The sequence below is a fragment of the Branchiostoma lanceolatum genome, chromosome 6 (genome assembly GCF_035083965.1).
Source record: "Branchiostoma lanceolatum isolate klBraLanc5 chromosome 6, klBraLanc5.hap2, whole genome shotgun sequence".
Taxonomy (NCBI): domain Eukaryota; kingdom Metazoa; phylum Chordata; class Leptocardii; order Amphioxiformes; family Branchiostomatidae; genus Branchiostoma; species Branchiostoma lanceolatum.
Window position 1 is genome coordinate 15,029,273 of NC_089727.1, and position 23,257 is coordinate 15,052,529.

Genomic DNA, 23,257 nt, shown 5'->3' on the forward strand with positions numbered 1-23,257 from the left:
TTGACAGACTTGCTTCCTTAAACGTAATTAGTTAAAGAAAAAAATTCAAGACTTGGATGTTTTCTTTCTCACTAGTATTGTGATTTTTAATCAAAATTTTCATAGAAAATGTTTTCATAAATCAAAATCGCAGTATTCCTAAAGGAACTCTTACACCATTCAGCAGAGATATGAAAAGGTACCTGGTTATCTGGCACTTGGGCTAATCTGGAATGTGACAGTTCCAAAGATGTGCAGACTTACTGAAGGCTTCTACTACACAGTATCAAAACAGGCATGACTCTGAACATGTAGGAAGTCACATTTTCACCATAGTGGATCTTTGGATTACTGTTTTCCTGACGCGTCAGAATCTGGCTTGTCTTTTGTCACGTCTCTTTCATCACCTGTCCTCTCCTCTGATTCAGTCGTATTTGAGTCAGAGTCCTCAGCTGAATCAACATCATCCTCATGATCATCAGCTGAATCAACATCATCCTCATCAGCTGAATCATCCTCATCCTCATCAGCTGAATCATCCTCATCCAGATCATCTGAGTCATCATCTGACAAGAAATCATCTGATTCCTCTGATTCACTTCCATTGTCTGCATTTTCTGGCTCTTCTTCATTATCAGAGTCACCCTCTTCTTCAGACAAATCATCTTCAGATTCAGCCGCAGGTTTGACCTCCAAATCTTTCCCAAAGTCAGCAAAGAAGTCTTCCTGGCCTGCCGTCTTCTTCAAGTTCTTTGGCTTGTTGTCCCTCTTTGCCTTCTTGGAGGCATCAATGGTTTCCTTCTCTAAATGTGCCACATGCCAGAATTTTATTTTCTGGTCATGGGAACAGCTCGCAATCATTTCACTGTTGGGGGTGATCCTGATCTTTTCGATGGGAAATTCTTCATGTTCTCCAACAACACCCATGAACCTGTTAGGAAGGATGTTGACGGCCCTGGGGATGATAACACAATATAGATGTTGGCTGTTGATGAAGTGGTAGAAATTATAGTGTATCATTCTATAATGTAATTCAAGAGCCATTTCTTAGCAAGGTTAACCTTCCCTGTTACTGGCTAATAATATATATACAACAACATTGTACTGCTTATATATTAATTACAACAAAAGTTAGCATGAAGAGGTTCAAGAAGTCACTTGCTCAGAAATGAAGACAACATCGTGTTATCTTGCTTTATAAGTTCAAAAATCTTGTTTGGTACTATCATTCATAGACTATCAGATGTTCCACCTTTATATAATTTCTAAGTCATTCTCAGACTAACAACAGCAAAAAAGAAGAGCAAGTAAATCCTGGACTAGAATACACAGAACGGACATACCTGATGACACCATCCATAGACCCTGTGCAGACGATGTTTTCAGTGACAGGCACAATACAGTCCACAGACATGGGGTGGCCAGGGAACCTGTCACTGATGTTCCCAAACTCCTCCCAGTTGAAGAAGTTGAGTGCTCCCTCCCCTGTGCCACAGATGACCTTGGATCCATCCTAATATGTAAATTATCCATGGTATTAGAACAGTATTTCAAAATATTGGATCACGAAAATTAAGACTGCAAAGGTAAAGGCTGATGTTGCACGGTTGTTTTTTGAAAGGTTCGCCAGAATATCATGACTTAAAGGCACCTCATTTGGTCGCTGTGCAATACAATTGTCAATTGCTCTTAACATTTCTTCGCAAGTCAATGTATAGGAGGAATAATTTCATGCCAGTCTTGCCAGTTCCCTTTTTTTCGCATAAAAAGCTGCTATATTAAAAGATGCAGATAGTTTCTACCAATATTGTGGATTCTAATATTAAACCAGGAGTCAAAAACAATACTTAAGTTTTTTTAGCCAACATATCTGACTCCATACCTTAACAATGGCAACTGACAACATCTCATCCTCCATGTTTTCTGACTGCACCACCATTTTCCGCCTTCTGATGTTGAAGGTTGTCATGGTCCCATCTCCACTGTAGCCAAGGAACACAAAACATGCAGGTTATAGAACCAAACATAAGAAATCAGTTTTAAATTTTGCATGTCAACAAGGAAGAAAAACTTTGGGCAACTACATGTATATATTTTCTAAACTTTGTGATTACTAGATAAAACGTTTTTCTTAACCATTCAGCTTGAGTATTGCATGTTTGCTCTAAGTTCAATAAAGATGATTTTAACTTTCAAATCAGATGAATTTTTCAATAAAACATCAGATCTGTAGCTAAACAGTCCTTCCTAATATACCCACGAAAGCACACCTTGTAGCCAAGAGAAAACGTTTCTCTTCATCCACGGCCATGTCACTTATGAAGTCCTGATTTTCCTGGAGCTCCATGATGGGATGTCCTTTCCTCAAGTCCCACAGCTGCAAAGGACAGCAGTTTCATTTCAGTGTCAAATAGTAGTATAACAATTTTGGTACACTATCAGCTAACCTGCAAACCATTTTCCAGCCTTAAACCGTTGTCATCCACATGTACATCGTGTACATGCAAACAACTTCTACATAATTCTGTGACTCTTCAACAACTGGCCAATGTAGGAGTTTTACTCAGGTAGGTTCTGATCCAAATCACTAAACTTAGATTGGTACAGAAGTGACTTTAATACACATGTTACTGTACATACCTTAACATTGCCATCATCGTCCCCTGTAGCCAGCAGTCTGTCACTGATGACTAGCTGACAGTACACAGGACTGGGGTGGGCCTGGGAGAAACACTGGGAAACCTTCCCCGTCTCCACATCTACAACCTGCAGGGACTTGTCCTTAGACGAAGTAATAAGACCTAAAACAGAACATTAATTTTTTTAGCTCAGACCTTCTTGAACAAAAATATGATGTATATCAGGTAATATGTATTTCTCTTAAAATATCTACTCTCAAAATGGTTGATTTCAAAACATCATGCATTGTAATTTGTATTTGGTTAAAAGATTTCTGATTGTCAACATCACATGTTGTAATCACTGGGGAAGAAACCTAGTAGTACAAGTTTTGAACAATAAAACCATATAATAACCTGAAAACTGAATTAAATATAAGTGTCATTAAAACATTTAGATCCTGTACTGACTGTTTCCATCCTTGGAGAAAGCCACTGCTCTGGTTGCCTTCTTGTGATGCTTGAAGGTCTTTACTAAGGTGTTGGCAGAAGATGCATAGGAGTGTCTGTAGGGAAAGGAGATAAACATGCAATTGGCTTGAATGGCCATGGTCATTGTTTGTTTGCTTTCTTATTCATTGCCTCAAGACAATTATATCAGTATTCACTGCTCAGTGCCTAACATTCATTCTCAAATTTCCTGCAGTAAAAAAAACACATGCATTTAACCATGCAAGTACTCTGCACTGGAAGCTTTACACAGTGTTTATCAGAAGGGCCGATCTAGATCTGAACAACAATGATGACAACAAACAAGAGCCCCAGCCTTTCACCATACCCTCGAGCTCTATGATCCAAGTATCAGAGAAAACAATTCTACCTGAACAAGCATGATGCATCAATTTAGCAAACACCATAAGATTTCCTAACATGTTACAAAACAAAGTGAGCAATGGGATTATCATCTAAGTTATGAATTGCAACGAAGGAAAAGGGTAATTTATGTTCCTGCAGTGGCATAAATTTGTAACTTGTAACTTACAACGTGACTTCCCCTGTGATGATCCCTGCAGCAATGAGAGGTTTACTGGGGTGGAAGTTGATGTCCACCACCAGGTCTTCAAACCTGATGTCAGGTGGGATGTGCACCTTGTTATCTTCACTCTCCTCCTGTACAACATACAGATATGACTTATATATGTGTACAAAAGAGCAACATAGTTAAGTGTGTTTTCTTGTAAAATTTTAACAATTAAAAAAAATGTAATGTGCAATGTAAACATTTGCACATTTATTGATATCAACAAGCCGGTAAAAACTCCTTGGTATTACTAGTAATGACTGATTATTACAGTATCAAATCAGCATTACATCTGTGTATCATTACAGTTACTGTAAGTAGTAGTTTTAACATGTTTTAATCAGTACTGTAGTTTGCTAAGGGAAAAAAACAACCTAGCTCCCCTGGTTGCAATTAAAATGCACTTTCAGTACCAAAGGTGCGCAAGCACCTGTTTTGCCCTCCCTTTCACTTTGTGATGAATCAAAATAAACAATAATCAATAAACTTGTTCCATAACATTCATGCATGATTTAACATTTAGGTTAGGCATATATTTTGGCTGTAACGTTACTTATATTAGGCTCACAAAGCGTTATCTGCATCAATGTGACACAGAGAAAACAACATCGCCTTCCAGACTGATAACAAGTAACCCATTGGGCATGGCAGCTGCAGCTGGTGGTAACGGAGTGATATAATTGTTATAACCATGTTAAGTTATTAATGTAGCCTCATTAACATTAGTTTCATAAATCCACCGCTTTGGGAAAGTGGGTTTGAGAGATCTCTAGTGCAGCACCCCCAGGTATTCACAGTTTAGATATAGCGTTACAGGAGTGCATTATACTGGGGGATGCTGAGCTGGAGATCTGTTTGGATTTACAGTATCTTTACAGGGTGGCAGAATTATGTACCCTACTTAGTGGAATTATGTTAGTAACTAAGATGTTATATCCAAGCTGTAAGAAATCATCTGACTAAATCAGACACTTACCTTGCCTTCAGACATGATCAGGACAACACACAGGATGTACTTACTCTAAAATTGGACCCTTTTAACAAGTTATTAAGCACTGAATCGAGTGGTCTAATTCTGCTTGTCCACACATGTGGCTAATACAGATGCAATAGGTCATAGGTCACAGGAAGAGTCCATATAGCAGTTGATCCTGTTTGCAAGCAGATCACATGTGCACATGCCATTCCAACAAGGACATACTGGTCAGGTAAGTACTGTTGTGATAGCTGCTTCTAGTGGGATAACAGGTAACAAAGTTCAATTTTACTGTGTTCCAAAAGGTTTGAAGTCTCCATTCTGTTAAAATCTCAGATTTAGGTGAAGATTTTGAATCAGGAAGAAAACATGAAGGTCACTGAGATACCAGCACTGTAGATAATGATAGATAGAACCATCTTCATCGAAAAGTAATAGGCAATTTGTAGCTGTAGTATGTGGCAGTTACCCAGAATTGAGTCCATTTAAATACAAACATTTCATAGTAACCACATGGTGGTAACTGTCTGAAAGCTTCCCACCGTGCTGTAAGGCTAATCTGTTCCAGGCTTTTCAAAAAGCTTGGCCCCAGGCCATCATTTGGCTATTGGAGCATCTCTTTCATGTCTTTATAAACACTGATTTCAAAATCAATACAGTATCGCAACAGCAAATCTACAATGAAGTTACTCATTGTACTCAAAGAGTAGAAAGAAAATTTCCCCCATTGAGAACTAGGTGGACTCTTCCCTACCCAGTAGATTTGCACTACACTGTACAAATAGCAAACATTGAAAGAGTCTTTCAACTCAAGTGCTTTTCAGCTCACTGATTTCTTTCCCTTGTGACCATTCAAAACACTCTTGTGGGATCATGACTAAAACATTCAGGCACCAAATACCTTTGAAACAAAATACCATTGGTTGACCTATATAACGAATAACTATTCTAATTATCTAGGATAACGTTAGATATTGAATTTCAACTGAATTTAAAAAGGTCAACTTTATTTAGAACTTTTGTTTTTAATCATCTAACGATAGTATTAGGGAAAAAGAAATAGAGGGAAAATTTTACACATTCTATTTCATACAGGCCGGTATATCATTTGGTTTAAAAATTCCCAAGGAAGTTCTCTTCAATGTCCTTCTATCTGTAACATTATAACATTATATATATAGTAGAACTCAACACTGTGTTATGTAACGTTGTCATAGGGTACTCTCTGTAATTAGATCTGTGAGATGTAGTTTTCCATAATTGAATTAGAATCGATGTATGTATTGATTCCTGTACATGTAACATCACCTGATGTTGGGGCAAGTCCATATTTCTGGCAAAAAGCCAGAAATGTCTGATACAAAATTACATGGTGTAGCACAAATTGTATTACCTTTATACCTTCCCCCACTCTTTGTCAATTATGATATAGATATAATATACAATTAAAATCTGTATGTAATTACGATATTTCTTTGTGTACCATTATTATCATATACATGTATATCAACCCATGAGTCATGCTGAAATTGTTTTTCACCACTGTGATGACATGCCTATTTCAATATTTAATCATTTCCCAATGTTTGATTTTTTAGTATGTTTTATTTCAAATATCTTTTTCAAATATCTTTTTCAAATATTGTTACTTCAAATAATGTATAAATCATGTTAAACATGTACAACTAACATTCCTGTTAGCTGGAGGGTAAAAAAATCTGGCACAGGATATGTCTGCTAGAGACATCCTGGTGGCTCTTTTGCATATGAAAGCTTGAAACCCTGAGCTCATTCATTTTTCAGCAATGGAGAGTTTGCGGTTGGATTCAGTTCTGCTCAGAGTGGACTTCAGATTATGGCACACGATCACAGCACTGTTACCCCTGGGCAGCTTCCTGACTGCTGTGTTATTAGGCCTGTGGTTACACTTCGAGTCAGCTACAGGTACGCACTGTGGGGTGAGTACACAGTGTTTCAAGCTGAACACCCTTATGTTGATTAGGCGTCAGCTCTGATGGATGTATTTTCATAGATGGATATGTGATAAAAATGGCATGTTATTGTGGCTTTCTGACACTGAGCCAAAAGAAGGACAAGTATTATTCCTTTTTAGCAGCAACAAAATGTGACAAGTCTATCAGGCATGAGATTTTCAGTTACAATGTTGTCACAGTGTAGTCCTAAAACACTTAACGCATAAAATGGTCATTTCAAATAGATAGAAAATTGTATATCTTTCCTCTACCCAAAATAATCTATGACACAACATCACTTGAACTTGTATTACTTGTGCATTCCCAGAGAAAGGCATATAAAAAAGAATTCAGCATCTGTCAGTGTCACAACTTGGAATATTCAACAACAGAAAATGGCATGGCAGCAGTGTGCCAGTCTGTAATGGCTTCCTCTAACACTGCACACTGTATGATGATCAGGAACTATCTGGCAACAAGCCACATGAAACTCTACTTGAGAGGGGATTGGAGTTTCAATTAATCAATCAAGCTTTATTAGAATCAACAGCCAGTGGAATATTTCAGTTAAAATGTGACTACATGTACATGTATTGGCTGACAGGAACATTCTGTCAATAGTAAAAAAAGTCTTATTGACAGGAAGCACAGGAATAGTGCCTTTGCTGGCTACTAGAAAGGGGATAGAGTAATAAATTTGCAAGCCTAGTATGCAGAAGCTCACAATGTTCAATCTCTGGCTACAACATTCTTTTTTTACATCCATTTTATTAGTCTAGTTAATCATTCTTGCTCAGAAATGTAAATACATTTTTGCACCATTTTACTGGATTATCGTCAGGGTTAGGGTTACAGTTGACAGGATCATGAGGTGTTATTCACAAGATTATCATAGGAACAGCCTGTCAATAACAAAAAAATTCTTATTAATAATAAGAAAAATCTTATTGAGAGGAAAATTCTGTCAGTAACCTTGAGTTTCGGTTATGCACTTTTAAGATCTATGGATAATTCCTTCCTTCCAAAATAGCTGACCTTATTCTTTCTGTCTTGTAGGAAATAACTACTAATTAACTGTCTTAGGTTCAAGTCATCATCGGTGTAATTAGTGCTGGAAGCATGCTAGATCTATTGTATTTCTTGTTATGTCATTAGTTAGAAGTCCAGGAAGATTAGTGGTGTGCCTTAGGGCACATCATTAATGGATTTTCTCAATAAACTCAAACTCTAAACTCAAACATGTGATGCCACATGTATTCTAATACTGCAGACTGTGATGTAAGGTACTGTAGAAAAGAAGAACAGGCCCTTGAAGTACATGTATCATGCTGAGAATCACACTACCAAACTGGAAACTGCCTTTTCACCCCTTTGACCGTGGTGAATGGGAGGGTTTAATGGTAAATGGTGGTGAATTTGGGTGAACAGAAGTGAACCAGATTGGTATTGTTCCCATGTTAATGTGGAGTGGTGAATGTTAAATTTGCGCCTACGTGACAAATGAGGAAAACGTGGTGAATTTGAGTGAAACCAATTATTATTGCAATTTGCAAATACAAAGGCGGTTCCATCCTTGCAAGTACGTCATTATGTGCGTTGTTTCAAGGGCTGAACAAATGGATCTCCAATGTACTCGATCGGGCACTGGGCTTTGGTTGTGAAATATGAGTCTGAATCTTTTCCAGATCGAAATAGTAATAACAGTTTATTCAGGTAATACTGTAAACAGCTCAATAATTCATAACTTTCTTCTCTCAAAACAGAAAAATAATGAATGAATAACAAAAGAGCAAGAGACTCAGAAGTCGATTCGTTCAATTACCAAGTTTGGAATTTTCATAACTTTGTAAATCTTCCACTGTTGACTAACCTTTACTTTGGAGATTTCCATTTTGTCCTGTTTCATTTATGTCCACCGGCCAAATCAAGTGATTCTATTTCTGTTGCTTGAAACAAGGAGGTTACTAGTATGTATAGACTATGATAACCTCCTTGTTTGAATTGAGCGTTACTGAGCCATTCGAAAAGGTGTGATTGCAATGTGCATTTGCATACAGGAACAATAGCGATTGTAGTCTGTCAGCCTGCATAAGAATATGAATACGTTATGGTTTCTCAAAAATTGGTGGACGTTTGTGTTGGGGATTCCCAATGTGTATTGACGATTTCAAACTTCACTGCAAGGTTTAGGGGTAACTTAGGCTACAATACAGCTAGCTTATATGCATGGCCCGTACTTGAATCTAAAGACATCGGCGATAAATGACTATTTCAAATAAATGGCCAATTCAAAAGATAATAAACTTCACCAGTGACAGATTGCTCCCTACTCTCCAAGCAGAGGAGGGGTCCCGGTAGGTTTTTGATGTGTTTTAGGCGTTTTTGTCGGGCTTTCTACTTTGACATATTTTTGTGTGGGTTGGCTATACAAAAAAAATGACAAAGTAGAAAGCCAGACAAAAACGCCTAAAAACGCGTCAAAAACCTGCCGGAACCCTCCTCTGCTTGGAGAGTAATTGCTCCCGACCACTCCACCATTCTCTATAGAATTCACAGAATCAATTCTAGATTAAATGGACAGTCACTATTCTCCAAGTTTACCCCGGCCACTACTACCCCCCCGACCAAAACCTCTGCTTGGAGAATAGACAGTCACAACAACTTCTACCACAGTACCAGAGGTGTTAATTTCAGCGGAGGGAAATGCGGTGAATTTCCATTGTCTTCTGGTGCAAAGTAAACAGTTCATAATTCATCACGACTGTGTTTACTTAGTACAGGAAATGTGATAATTGCTCCAAATTCACCCACTTCCAAAGTAAACAAGAAACGGCTAAGAACAATGAAATCACACCATTTTACACATTTTCACCAACATTCCCTCTGTACTACTACAAGGGTGAAAAGGCAGTTTCGAGTTTGGTAGTGTCATGGCCTGAACATCAAATCAGCTTGTCAGTGAGCCAACATCGAGATGTAATTCAAACCCAACTTGGGTCTGGGCCAGTGTATTACCACCTCCTTTTTTTCACAAGACACAGAATATGTGTAATAACACAAGACAATTTTGAAGTATCAATTATGATTGTGAAAGCCATACAAGGTAAAGCACAATGTTACAAGTATACTTGATATGAGCAAGGAGGTTATGAGTGATCGCTGTTTTGTTTACATCTGGGGTATTCGACAACTGGTAGGCAAAATGACCCTTGCAGAATAGATTACTAACTTAGTATTTCAATTTACAGATCAGATTATCAATTAACATGTCGATTAATCTTTTGCATTCCACCTGATTTTTGCATCACAATATGTATATTATAACATTGTACTTTATTATCACATAATTTGTATGACTTTTATTATCATTTAATACAATCAGACGATTTATAGTGCAAAATAATCTACTCCTTGTCTACTCTATCTACCCAAGGATTCTATTTAAATCTTCTAATAATCATGCAACAAATAATTATGACCCATAACCTGATGAAAACATGACATAAACATCCCAACACGTGAGAAATTTACGTGAACTTACATGTACCTGCGCCATGATGGTTCCAGGTTTTAGCTGTCTATCAACTTTAATGCCTGATATATCGGCACCTGTCAACATATACTACTCATACTATATGCAATATAGTGCATCAAAACATTTATCATAGAACTTAAAGTATGCTATTACTTTAGTTTATCATGTTGATATCAGTCTACTTTAATAAAGATTCCCATCTATTTGTCAGGCAGTAAAATATATATGCAAAGACACCTATATCTTTGAAATGCTGTTTATGTTTTGAAGCTTAGGAGACGTTAAGAAATTTGGCAGATTTCCTTTTAAAATGGACCGTTTACCGTCAAAAGTCAGTCATGCCTCAAGTATTATGAGGTTGAACTTTCGTTTGGTAGCAAAAGTAACGTGTGCTTTGCCGCTGTTTTCCTTCATATTTTGTGTTATTATCGCGTTGTTGATTCACTTCAAGAGTTCAACAGCAACGCATTGCAAGGTTAGTTGGCATTTGCTGTTGCGTTTTGTTGATTTTAATCACAATTGTATTCAAAATGTTATCCTTTTGAACTGGCCCGTATTATGTATCCTTCATTTCAGAACATAACGGTATCACCGATTAGAGGACATACATGATTTGTGTAAGTTTTTATTGTAGACGTTTCTTGTTGTTCACCTCTGATATTTTAACGTTATAATATTGCGTTTGACCCCCCCCCCCTTGTCAAACCCGGAAGTGAGTTTATGATGTATCATACATCATAAACTCACTTCCGGGTTTGACAAGGGGGGGGGGGGTCAAACGCAATATTATAACGTTAAAATATCAGAGGTGAACAACAAGAAACGTCTACAATAAAAACTTACACAATCAGAAAACAGCATATGATAAGAACAAAAAGTGCAGCCTGTAAGCCTGCTAAGGAGGCTAATTTTGTATAAAAGTGAAAATGTTTGCGGGGATGTAATTTCGTGTTTGGGGGAAAATGGAGTGTTTGTGGTGGTTTTGATGAGTTTGGGGTTGAAACAAGGGTAGGCAGGCAGAAGACAGAACAAAATATTTTGCGGTGGTTTTAACTTTGTGGTGAAGAGGTCAACCACATGTTAACTGTGAATATAAAACCACTGCAAACATTGCCCCTTTTACAGTATTTGATCTCTTCCAGGTTGCCAACTACCTGCCGTCCATCAGTGCAGCTATAGGAGGCCTGACACCTGAGCGGTACATCTGGAGAACGGGGATCGCACTGCACACTGCACCTCGGTACATGGTCACACTCATGTACTACAACTTCCACAGGAACAGGTCAGTCATGGACAGATTTAATATCATTCTCCTTGGTAGGAAGAAGCTTTAGCAACAGGGTGTCAAGATGAAGGGGACCTAGGTTCATTTTCGGTGGTTCTAGTTTTTCTACTGCAAGAGAAATGAGTAGAACATGTTGGAAAATGCTTCTACAATATTTTAATCACTCAGATCTGAGGTCAAAAATTTTATGTCCCAAGCCTGCGGTCAACTCCCCAAAGAGGATAGGGTCAGCAGGTTTTTGCTTGGGTCCGTTGAGTAACCAGAAACATTTTTTCCTGAAGACTATATGCATGCCCTCCAAGTTTGCTCAACTTCCCCCTGAAGAAAAATGCTTCCTGATCCCCTAATTGATGTAACTTTAACGCACATTTTCACACCTTTTGTATTCGTGACAGTAGAGTCTACTGAAAGCTTATGCTACACGTACATTGTACAAAATTGTATATGTGTGTGACTTACATTTGTCATTTTGTTTTTTCTAGGAGTGCTACACCTTCAGTATGGTACCAGCTGCTGTACAAGCTCACCTGTCTCTTAAACATTGTGGAGGTCTCTAGTCTTGTAGTGCTCACATATGTATCGTCAACAGAGAACCCTGGTAAGTGAATCCACACATCAGTAGACATCTTGTAGAAAATACCCAAACTACTTTGTACCATTTTAGAACCAAACAAAAGTATGACTTACTGGAGGTAAAAGTTTATTCCAGACTTGTGATGAAAAATACTGGACAGTTGATACTTTGGAGCTACCAGCAGCCAAAACTGAGATCTAACGATTTGGATGAAAGTACTGTAAATGTAGAAATGGTCACAGTAGTTTTATGTTGGCGGTTTTCGCGGCGACTTTTCACCATTAAGCCATCGCAAACATTTTTGTCCAATACTGTAATAGTATGTGACTATAGCACTGCCGCGAACTTAAAACCATCGCGGACACTCCATTTTCCCCTTAGGCCACACCAATTTAATTTCTTGGTTAACAGATTTTTTTTTAAATTTTAGCACAAGGACATCATTAAAACAGAAGGCTGGGGTGAAAACTTGCACCTGACCCTGTTCACTCCCTGAAACTGTGTGCACCAAAGTACAAACTTTCCTCTGCGATTCTGTTTTCATGTTGATTTTCCAATCTAGCATTTTTTTCAAAAATCTGTTAACCAAGAAATCAAATTGGTGTGGCCTAAGCGCGAAGCAAAAACCATGTGAACTTAACTTCAATTACAGTATAAAAGGTAAAGCAGGCATCCTCAATGGAGGTGAAGCATGATGCTTTTTCAAGTAGCTAGTGGTAGTGCAATGCGGCTTCGCCATGGCTCGCGTTTTTGTCCAAGCACACCGGGTCACCCCTACTCTTCTTGATAAGTGTGTTGGGTTCTTTTACGTGCAGAGGTTTGACGCTTGAGGCTTACGCCCAAAGCTCCCTCATACACGGGGCCGCCGGCTTTACGTCACCATCCGAAATGACGAATGCAATCCCTTACAACATGTCCGAGCTCGAGTCGACCACTGAGTTTCGAACGCGGGCCCCTCGGATCCACGGAATTTGATCCAGATGGCGAAGCAGCGGGGTTGCGTTACCACTTGCGCCACGCTTAATCATGAAGAGACTTATTATGATAACATGTCGGAAAGGAAAAAGGGAAGAATTTGATAAATCACGCTTGTTTTGTGTTGTGTTGCAGATATCCATGAGGTTTCTTTCATCTCATTCGTGGTGTGTTCGGAGGTGTACATGTTCTTTACTTGTGTGCTCCTGAAATGGTCAGCATATAAACCAATGTCAGAACAGGTGAGTGGTCATGATCAGCTGGTTAGTTGGTCAGTTTGTTTGTCAGTCAGGTGACTTAGTTTTACCAGACTTTGAATGATTGAGTTATACAAATAACTTTATTGCACAACAATTGTACAAGGTACAAAGTATGGCATTCACTGGTACATAGATAACATTCTATTAGGCTAATCCGTCTATCTTATACAATATGGTGTACTAGTCTATCTTATACAATATGGTGTAGTAGTATGGGATGACAATGGGATTTTACAATTATTGGAGGAGTTTCTAACGTCTAGACATTCTTTGATATATTTCCCAATGTATACCATGCATGGGTTGTCACATGTCATTAAGTACTTAAATTTGCTATTCAAGTCCATTGAGATAAATCGTGGTAAGTCTGACGATAGCACTGAGTATAGTGCATTACGTATATCAAAATATTTGGGACATACAATCAAAAAGTGATATTCGTCTTCCTCTGTTACCTCTGGACAAAATGGACACACCCTCTGGTCTATAGGGAGTTTTTGAAATCTCCCCATACATGTACTTTATGATAGAGCGAGAGAACTCTAATTTTTTGAAGAATAGCAATAAGCAGATGAGATCTAAAACCATGTGAAAGAGGAAGTGACATTTTATGATTGGTCAATTTCCCACCTGCATTATGGCAATAATTTGAGATAGTGCATTGTGATTGGCTTGTCCTCAACCAATCAGGGACCATAAAGCTATTGCTCTAATCTGCTACATATGGAGGTTGGTGTTTGATCTAAAAATGTGGTAGCAGAAATTTAGCAACAAGGTTACAGTTGCATTAACAATTGTACATGTGGTTTGCTTATACTTGCATGTTCGCAACTGTTCAGATTTTCACAAATATGTACATTTTTTTGTATCACAGGAGCAGCAGTCTCTACGTTGGAAGTCGGTGATGTTTGTGGCCAACGTTTCTTCTTTCCTGACGTCAGTTTACTTCTACTTCAGACATAACTGGTACTGTGAACCAGGAGGTCAGTTCATTAGTAACTTGTTGTTAATGAAATATAGTTGATACAGCAAAAAGTGACAGTGCAATGAAAAATAACTATGATATTATGAATGGTTAAATTTTCTAGCTTTTCTGTTGTGGATCATTTTATATAGTATTATTACTTAATAATTGAGCAAACTTGACAATTCTATCATGGCAGTGAGGACTAAAGAAAAGGTTTATCACAACAGAAAAAAAATTGTTGTTAAAATGTAAATTGCACTTAAGAATTATAAAGTTGGACTATCTGAACCACTTTAAGATTAGTAGATGGTAAACAATGCTTTTCAGCAGCTGTGATGGTTTGTGCCATATTTGGTCCTCTGATTATCCTTCTGTATGATCAGGATATTTTATTGTCTTCCTTCCACAGTGTACACTATGTTTGCTCTGTGTGAGTACATAGTGGTGGTGACGAACATTGCCTTCCACTACACAGCAGTACTGGACTTCCCAACCTTCTCTGTCACTGTAGGCAGTGCCACAGTGAGCAAGAACAGTTGACCATTAGACATTATACATTAGAACTGCTACAGTCATCTGCTACATGTAACATTCTCACCTGATTTCAAGGAGAAGTAGGCTGAAAATAACATTTTAATGGTCCAAGTTCCAACCCACCATACATTGTATACAAGTTACAAATGTAGTACTATTGGTTGTGTAAACAAAACCCTAGGCCTGATATCCCAGTATATTAGCATCCTCTGAGACTCAGTTGATCACTGCAGTGCAGGTGCTTGTAAATAATTTCTGTACTATCAATTTATGAATAATGAGTTAGTTTATGTATCCCAGTGTTAGTATAAGCAATGTTACAAAAATTCATTCAACGTGATATCAACCACAAATGTACTATATCATGTATATCGTAAACTAGAGAAATAAGAGATGAAAAAATGTAATGTATTCAACATTTCTCCATTTGCAACTTGCATAATCTTCTTCACTGTTCATAGCAGAAACAAATCAGGTTTTAGTAATTATAAGTGGTTTAAATTTCCCATTTGTCTAAACATTGTACATGTGTGTTGTTCAAGGCCTTATAATTATGAGAAACACAGCTGCAGATCATAGCTTAAACCAGCATATTAGTGTTATCATTTGTATTGCTTACTCACACGTTAAAATAGTCTGCTTTGGAGATTAATTAGATATTTTACATTCGTCATTAATTCAAGATAACATCCCTTCATCTTTATAAAATTGGAATGTCTTGCTCCAGTGAAGTTCTTTTTTACCTGCCAATGTTTTGGTAGTTTGGTACGTACCTCAGGGCAATATTGACAGGAACTACTGAAGCAAACATAACTAAGCCCCTAGGAAGGTGTCAAACAGACTACCAAAATGTTGGCAGGTACATGTAAAACAAACTTGGTTTTCTGAATTGGTTTTGTACAAGAAAACTATAATATTCTGTCATCTACCGACATTGGGAAACATTTCAAGGATTCATTAACCTTGCCTACCCAGGACAACTGGAACCATAATGTGTGTGATGTTTGTGTGTTGTTTCCATGTCCTTTTTATAACTGACAGAGTGAAGAAGAAGTCTGAGGGGTTGTATTTCTGTATTGATATTTATTTTAATGGTCTTTGTTGACCCTGGCATCTTCCTTTGAAAACGCAAGTCATGAAAAATTAAGAAAAGTAATTTTAAAAAAACATTTCATTCTTGTTGTGTTTGTATGCTTTATTCTGAGTGCAAATGTCTTTTATGACAAGAAACAGAACGAATTCTGATTTTTTTTTAAATGACGAGGGCTTCATGAAGGTGACAAGTGTATTACTATTGGTACTGATTTAGAACGTACCATGGCTAGAGTTTACCAGTTGGGGTGTGAATATTTACTTATGGTCATTTTAGTAAATGCTGTATATCCTCAACATTGAACTTAAGATTGGTATAAGTTCTATAAACTCCAGTTATGTTTGAATGAAATCAGGTTTGTCCGAGTCTGTAGTCGACACAACCCGATGGGCAGGAACAGAAGTTGAGACCGGGGCCACACCAGCCGTACGGAGAGCAACACGGTAAGCGGCTGTTCGGGTTACATTCGCCAGGGGTCGCGTCTGGAGCAGGGTGATCGTCACCACATCGGCCATCCAGTCGCCATCTCACTGCCATCGCTGAAATCAAGGAGGTTAAGATAGTAAACATATCCTGCATCCTTGCTGAAATCAAGAGAGGTTTTAAACCTCCTTGCCGAAATGAAAAAAGTCCTTGGTAGAATTAAACATTTTGGAGCTCTTCTCATCTGCGGATCTATCTTCACAGTCAGCACTTCGTTCCTTCTTGGACAGAAGGAGAAAACTTTACACGTATTGTACCTGTAGGGCATGCAGGGTCGATGCAATACTCCCACCGGGTGTTCGGGTCCGTCGTGTAGCACCACAAGCCGGCCGCATTCCCGGTGGGGTTGCGGCAGTAGTTCTCCACCAACTCAGGATGCTCCTCTGGCCGGTGAGGAGGCTGACGACGATGTGGAAAGTCGACATCCCATCGCTGACACGTCTTCCCACTTCTGGTCACAGAGACGTTTCCGCGGTAGTCAGATCCATTGGAATTTTCCTTGCAGCCTGCAACAATTTCTATCATCACTCTTGACTTTATGATATGCAACATCTGGTATACAAGAAATCTTTGCCAACATCGGTGAACTAGACATGTTCAAAGCTTAAAGTTAAAGTCCTTCCCGCAACAGATGGTGCATAGGGCGGTTGCCATCTCCATTTCAATAGCTCTTGGGCCACACAATTTTGTGCAATCACTACAGCAGCGCTTCTATATACAGAGCTGCAGTGGCAAAGAAACGATTTATTTGGATCCCAATTTGTGGTAAGGATGAAATTCTCATAATTCCTAACTTGCACACAAAGACTGAAGCTACTGTAGATTGAAATGAAGCCGCTAGGGGGGCACCACCTGCTTGTGTTGTGGACTGGGAACCGGAGCCTCCTGGATAACTTGGCCGTTGTGTCGTTTTGGACGATGTATCCAGTACTCCGGTAGTGTTGGAAGAGGTCACTGCTGTAGTTTGGTGAGATTAATCCATTAGAAAATACGAATAGACAAGGCAGTAATAAAAACAGATGTTCACCAATTCGTCTTGGACCTAAAACGTGTTCAGGAAAAATCCAGGACTTGTTAAAAAGGGAAGAGAAAAATCCAATTGCACTTTTCCTTCAGCTATATTGTTTCAAAGGCCGGTGAAAACATGACATTTCATTTGATGGAGGTGAAAATGGAGAGGGACCAAAAATGCAATTAATCTGCCAATGTGTGCGCACAAATCCAGGCACCCATGACGGCTCCCTCACTAAAGCTCTCGATATTACATCTGTGTGGGGAGGAAATTGGTCTCCTGTTTGAAGTTCAGTCATGCACACGTAAACGGGTTGCTTTCAAGGTAGCCTGTATGCCAGACCCCCGATCTCTATAATATCTATCGTGCGGTTCTCAGGGTCTAACTCTGGCGGCCCTGGTCACGGGATAATTTCCTTGGGGGCATGTTGGCCTTATAGCCGATGAGTTGGCCTGTGTATGCCCTGGCAACAGTCTGGCATTCAGGCTACTTTCAAGGCGTCATTGCCGTCATGAACAACATGCGAAATGACGTTAGGAGAGGAAGAAAGATGAAAGAAAGGCTTAGTCGGTTACCAAAAGGGCATGCCGGGTGGATGCAGTACTCCCAGCGGGTGTTAGGGTCCGTTGTGTAGCACCACAAACCGGGCTCATCCTCGTCTGGGTTGCGGCAGTAGTTCTCCACCAACTCAGGATACACCACTGGCAGATAATAACGGGTATGTGGGAAGTCAACATCCCATCGCTGACACGTCTTCCCACTTCTGGTCACAGAGACGTTTCCGCGGTAGTCAGATCCGGTAGAATTGCCTGTGCAGACTAGAATGATTTGTTTTTTCAATGTACTTCAAGTTTCTTTTTTCTTGAAGTATCAAAAATTCGGGGATTCTGCACACGTTCCCATGTACTCTGGAGATTCTAAATAGATTCTAAAGACCACCTCAACAACTTATTATTACTGTAACAGTAGAACTGTGTTATGTGCATAATCACAGACCAATCCCCGCACCAAAGTTAATCAAAATTAGAAATCAGACACTGTGTTTACAGCAAAACTCACTTAGTTCTTCCCGAGTTGTTGTCGTCATGGAATTCGGGGTCGGGTTGGGGTTATTCTGCTCGACCCAACTGCGTGTTACAGACCGGCGGGTTGTGGGGATAACGGTGGTCTGGTCGTGTTTGTTCATCTGCAGAATATGTATGGTAATAACCTAGAAATGTACACATAACAACAACAACAATTCTGATAAAAGAACCGACAAACAAGATTGAATAAACAAAGAAAACCAGAGATGTTGAGAAATTTGTTAATTTGGAAGGGTGGACCCGGTATCTGGGATTTGGGGTTAAATGGACGTTTTGGGGGTCCTCATTATTCCATTTTACCTGGACCCATTGCAAGGAGTGACAAGTGGGTTTAAAAGGGTGACTCCACACCCCCCCCCCCCTATTTTGCGGGTGAGGACCCACAAAACATCCCTTTAACCCCAAAGCCAGTTAGTAAATGGCAGAGTAGGTGGCCTTGTGTGTGTGCGCTCCCCACCACCTCTGTATCAGTGTACCCAGATGCCCCATGCATGGCACGGATGACGATGATGGTCACGATGATGGCGGTGATGATGACAGTTGCCGATGCCACGACACAGCTTGGGCGGCAACATTTCGTTCGGTTGGCGCTATGGTCCTCTTGTTGCTGGTCGATCTCGAAACTCTCTTCTGAAAGAAAGAAAAAATGATGGAAATGCCATACTAGTGACGCACGTAGGTTAGATGAATGTGAATATCATTCGACATTTATGGTCATTTTGTTCATGACCTTTAGAATTTTATCAAACAGATAGAATATTCAGATAACTGCAGCAGTGCCACGGGCTACTCGGTTTCAGCTTTCAAGTCAGAACATTTTTTCTATCAGTTCTCCATCTTACTGTAAGTGACGTTACTCTATTTTCTGTCCTCCAAATATCAGTGCAATGAATAAAAATCCAGAGGCCAAAGAGAAGTAGCTACCTTTGCGGCTGTTTTCTCCACTGGCCGACTCATTTGCGTCACTTTGATGAGGATGTCCGATCTCAGCCATGTTCGAAGATGCACGAATGTCTAAACTAATCCTCTGTTCTTGGAAAGTTTTCTTGTTGACCTTTCTCAGACCAATGTAGTCTTCTTTTCTTCTCAGCTGACTGACACTATACTCTCACACGTCAGAACCTGTCCCAAACCGTCCTTCCCATGGCTAACACACAGCTTGCTCTAACTAACTCCTTGTTCCAGACACTCACACATGGGCGCACATTAACAAGCTTACCTGTTCAAGCTAAGAATTTCCGGCCGACAAGCTATGTTTATTCATTCCAAAAACTAAAACATTGAGAACTTTGGAACGCCAGAGTTTTCATCGAAAGGTAAATAAGATCTTTGTGTGTGCGGTTCCCTTTGTTATAAGCTATCTGGCTCTGTGAACTTTATCAACAGAGAATATTATGTTATAGCAATGGAAACTCAATTATCACATAGTTACGCAAACGTTAGTCAACACTGAAGGGTCGTTTGTATTTCATTGAACGCCGCGTTCTTATAAGACTTATTTTATTGATAAAAAGTATTGGAGTTGTTTTGGGGACCAATGAGCGTAAGAGATACCTGCGCTGTGAGGACCAACCAGCTTCTGTTGCACGGATCAAACGCTGTCAGTACTGCAGCATGACTAGTGTTATAATTAAACGTCCACGCACTGTCGTCCTGCAATGATTACTTCAACTGTTCAACAGCAAGGATTTCTCACTGTCATGTCGGTCGACGAATTCATCAGTAGTATATTCATGCATAGTTGAGAAGCATCTTTACCTTTGCCAAGAAGGTTATGTTTTAAGTGCCGTTTGTCTCTGTGTCTGTTAATCGCATAACTTTTGAAGCTGTGAATGTATCCTTGTGATATTCGATAGGTGGGCAGGGGTCGGGAAAACGAAGGTGAAGTTTTATAATGGGCCCCCTAGCGATCTTCTAAGGCGTAGCGTAACTTGATATCTGGTGTTCTGCACACGCTATGGTCTTGATCTTTGTGGCAGATAGCTCTTGGTTGTAAATAAGGCCCCGATTTGCATGTTTTACATGTACTCTGTGCCCCAAGAGCTTACCATGGAGTCCAACCTTGTTAGCTTTGGTCCGCTCCCACTGACGTCGCTGCCCGCCGTTGGGAGCGGACCAAAGATAACAAGGTTGGGCTCCATGGTAAGCTCTTGGGGCACAGAGTACATGTAAAACATGCAAATCGGGGCCTTATTTACATACTGTATGAGGAAATGCTACAATAGCCTTCTTTACTATAGGATAGAGCGTTCATGCTTAGGACAACCTGTGTTATTTGGGAAGAGAAGATGATCAAATGAGACAATTGATGAAAATGAGGACCATCGATGAGAAACGGTTTACGTCACTAGAGAAGGTTAACATCATTTGGCCGAGGTAAGGTATGAGATCGTGGAACTCCAGTTTCTTATTGGACGTTATTTATTGATCGAAATTGCCAGTGACACGCTTTGGGGTGCCTCTTAAATGGCATTACTACAGATTTAAAAAAATTATGTATCATTTGCAGTCTATCGATTCTTGTGTACTTGTAATTTGCATTAACTGTATATGATAACTATATGTCACTTAGATGTTAGTTAGGTTTGTGTTAAACGACCTGTATCTAGCCCCTCGGGGCACGAATATACAATAAAGGTCTTCAATCATCATCATCATCATTAACGTAATGTGGCATTTGATTTTGAATATACAAGTGATAGGTAGACCAAATAAACTTTATTGAGCCTCCTATGAAGAATGATGCATAAAAGTCAAACATAACTTGTCCTTGTGCTAGCATGCTATTGATGGCTATCATATTCACTCAGCTTAGTTTGAGTTACATAACATCTTCAAATATGGGTGAAAAATACCAGCTTACAACAGTGTGTTCGATATTTCACCATTAATCTCCATGATTTTGTTGTTGTTGTTGCTTCACTATCATATTCATATTTGCTAAGTGCCAAAACCTCCACACCAAGTACTGCAACACGTACATGTCCGATTATACTACTTTTTTGATGGAGTTTGACCAAGGAGGTTTGACATAACAATTTGATTACGTCTTGTTGCTGATGACCAGGAAGGACACATGCCTACGTATACATGTCTAATTGCAGTCCAACCCAAGGCACCTAGTGTGTATACTATAACATGTTTTAACAACTTTGTTCAGCTCCAGCAGAGACATATGACAAAGATGTAAATAAAGTTACACAACGTCTTCAAATACACGCCTAAAACACCCGTTTACAATGGTGCATATTCACTTCTAATCTCGATGATCATGTGAGAGTTGGTCGACAGATGTGTAAGTTTTCCGATGTCTAGAAGACCCTGTTGGCGCACAGCATGGCCTCAAGAATGACCTGGTGCGATACAGATTTTAAAAAGTTTAGAGAGTTAAGAAAATTGCTGCAGTACCTACAACCTCATAAAAATGATGCCAGATATTTGCTGACTCTGAATTTGCAAAGGTTTTCCTACATTTCACGCACTTATTTGTGCAGACATCGTGGCAAAACAAGGATGAGAATAGGGGCTGAGGAGCAAACATTTTCGAGTCTCTTACCTCAAGGGCACGCAGGGTTGAAGCAGTAATCCCAGCGGGTGTCGGGGTCCGTTGTGTAGCACCACAAGCCGGGCCCATCCTCGTCTGGGTTGCGGCAGTAGTTCTCCACCAACTCAGGGTAGTCCTCGGGCAGGTAGTAACGGAAATGTGGAAAGCCGACATCCCATCGCTGACATGTCTTCCCACTTATCGTCACAGAGACGTTTCCGCGGTAGTCAGATCCGGTAGAATTGCCCATGCAGACTGGAATAAGAAATTGTAATAAACTTCTCTGGCTTTTGAATCGTCAAATACAAGTTTCAACATGTGAAAGAAAGCACTACAATCCTCAACTGTCTGTTGCATTTTCAAGAAATTCAGTGTGACAGAAAGTTTCAGTATCATGTATCAAGAATCATGTTGTACAAAGACATTTTTTCTTATTAAGATTGCCCTTTGCCCATAAAGATTTGGTAGAGAATAAGAGAAACACTAACTTGTTTCATCAATGATCTTAACATTGGGATCCCCGGACGAGAAACTGCTGAAGTGTGGGCTGCCGACAAACATGTATCTGTTGGTATTTGTTGTTATCTCACTTTCACATGATCCGTCTTGTACACTTGAACCTGAAAGATCATGATCAACAAGGAGACACTAAGCATGTGTGAAAATAGATGTAAATGCTTGATTAAGACATCAGCCTCAGACAAGTTATCCATTTATGAATATCCGTACACCCCCTACTGTTTTCTTCTTAATGTCTTTGTTTCCTTTTTATGCATCATATATTGCCATGACAAAAAAGACCTAGAACTGCGGCATAGAGCTCCCAAGGCATTTGAAGAAATCTGTCCCGTGTTGAAAAGCGAAAGTAAGCGCTGTTACGCACCCCCCCCCCCCCCCATCAATGTTACAGACGGAGTATACTAGACTACTACCGCAGCTACTTCATATTTTTCTCTATTTTCCTGATATTCATATCCAGGATGGGCTTGTTGTTTCAGTCTGTGTTGTTCCATTTATACCTTTGCAATTAGCTTTTGCCACTTTTCTGAAAGTAAGGCAAGAAAAAAGTTCTAGTGCTGGTCGATTGGCGGTTCAAATGCCACCGGACTCTCAAGAAACTCGTTCTGGTTGGGATGCAATAGATATGCAAGTATACCTATGTTTGTTCATATAGATAGATCATACATAGAAAATAGATTTCTTGGAAAAATAATCATGTTCACTTACCATGTGAAATGACACAACCGATGGCAAGTATAATACAAATCCGGGCCAACATCATG

At 39.5% G+C, this 23,257-nt stretch overlaps 2 protein-coding genes and 2 long non-coding RNA genes across 7 annotated transcripts; 1 reads left to right on the forward strand and 3 right to left on the reverse strand.

Moving 5' to 3' along the window:
- Positions 1 to 57: 57 nt before the first annotated feature.
- Positions 58 to 10,217, reverse strand: LOC136436789 (WD repeat-containing protein 55-like). 2 transcript variants are annotated; one of them, XM_066431102.1, is made up of 8 exons: positions 10,169 to 10,217; positions 3,640 to 3,767; positions 3,069 to 3,163; positions 2,620 to 2,780; positions 2,250 to 2,356; positions 1,862 to 1,961; positions 1,323 to 1,492; positions 58 to 934 (listed from the first exon to the last, which is right to left on the reverse strand). In XM_066431102.1, exons 1-8 carry the CDS (start codon positions 10,181 to 10,183, stop codon positions 328 to 330), a joined length of 1,383 nt encoding a protein of 460 aa, XP_066287199.1. In that variant the 5' UTR covers positions 10,184 to 10,217; the 3' UTR covers positions 58 to 327. The 2 variants fall into 2 exon arrangements, with proteins under 2 accessions (XP_066287199.1, XP_066287198.1); XM_066431101.1 differs by lacking the exon at positions 10,169 to 10,217 and adding an exon at positions 4,655 to 4,781.
- On the forward strand, positions 4,780 to 15,909 carry LOC136436790 (post-GPI attachment to proteins factor 2-like). Of its 3 annotated transcripts, none has more exons than XM_066431105.1 (7): positions 4,780 to 4,886; positions 6,458 to 6,612; positions 11,305 to 11,444; positions 11,930 to 12,045; positions 13,132 to 13,238; positions 14,131 to 14,239; positions 14,633 to 15,909. In XM_066431105.1, exons 2-7 carry the CDS (start codon positions 6,460 to 6,462, stop codon positions 14,761 to 14,763), a joined length of 756 nt encoding a protein of 251 aa, XP_066287202.1. In that variant the 5' UTR covers positions 4,780 to 4,886; positions 6,458 to 6,459; the 3' UTR covers positions 14,764 to 15,909. The 3 variants fall into 3 exon arrangements, with proteins under 3 accessions (XP_066287202.1, XP_066287200.1, XP_066287201.1); XM_066431103.1 differs by having other exon boundaries at positions 4,786 to 4,881; XM_066431104.1 differs by lacking the exons at positions 4,780 to 4,886; positions 6,458 to 6,612 and adding an exon at positions 10,248 to 10,637.
- On the reverse strand, positions 15,441 to 17,435 carry LOC136436792 (uncharacterized). Its single transcript, XR_010756086.1, has 3 exons — positions 17,186 to 17,435; positions 16,591 to 16,839; positions 15,441 to 16,389 (listed from the first exon to the last, which is right to left on the reverse strand). It is a non-coding gene; the product is annotated as an uncharacterized lncRNA (long non-coding RNA).
- A 3,398-nt stretch (positions 17,436 to 20,833) lies between these two features.
- On the reverse strand, positions 20,834 to 22,656 carry LOC136437493 (uncharacterized). The gene is made up of 3 exons (XR_010756193.1): positions 22,463 to 22,656; positions 21,987 to 22,229; positions 20,834 to 21,783 (listed from the first exon to the last, which is right to left on the reverse strand). It is a non-coding gene; the product is annotated as an uncharacterized lncRNA (long non-coding RNA).
- Between the last annotated feature and the right edge of the window lie 601 nt (positions 22,657 to 23,257).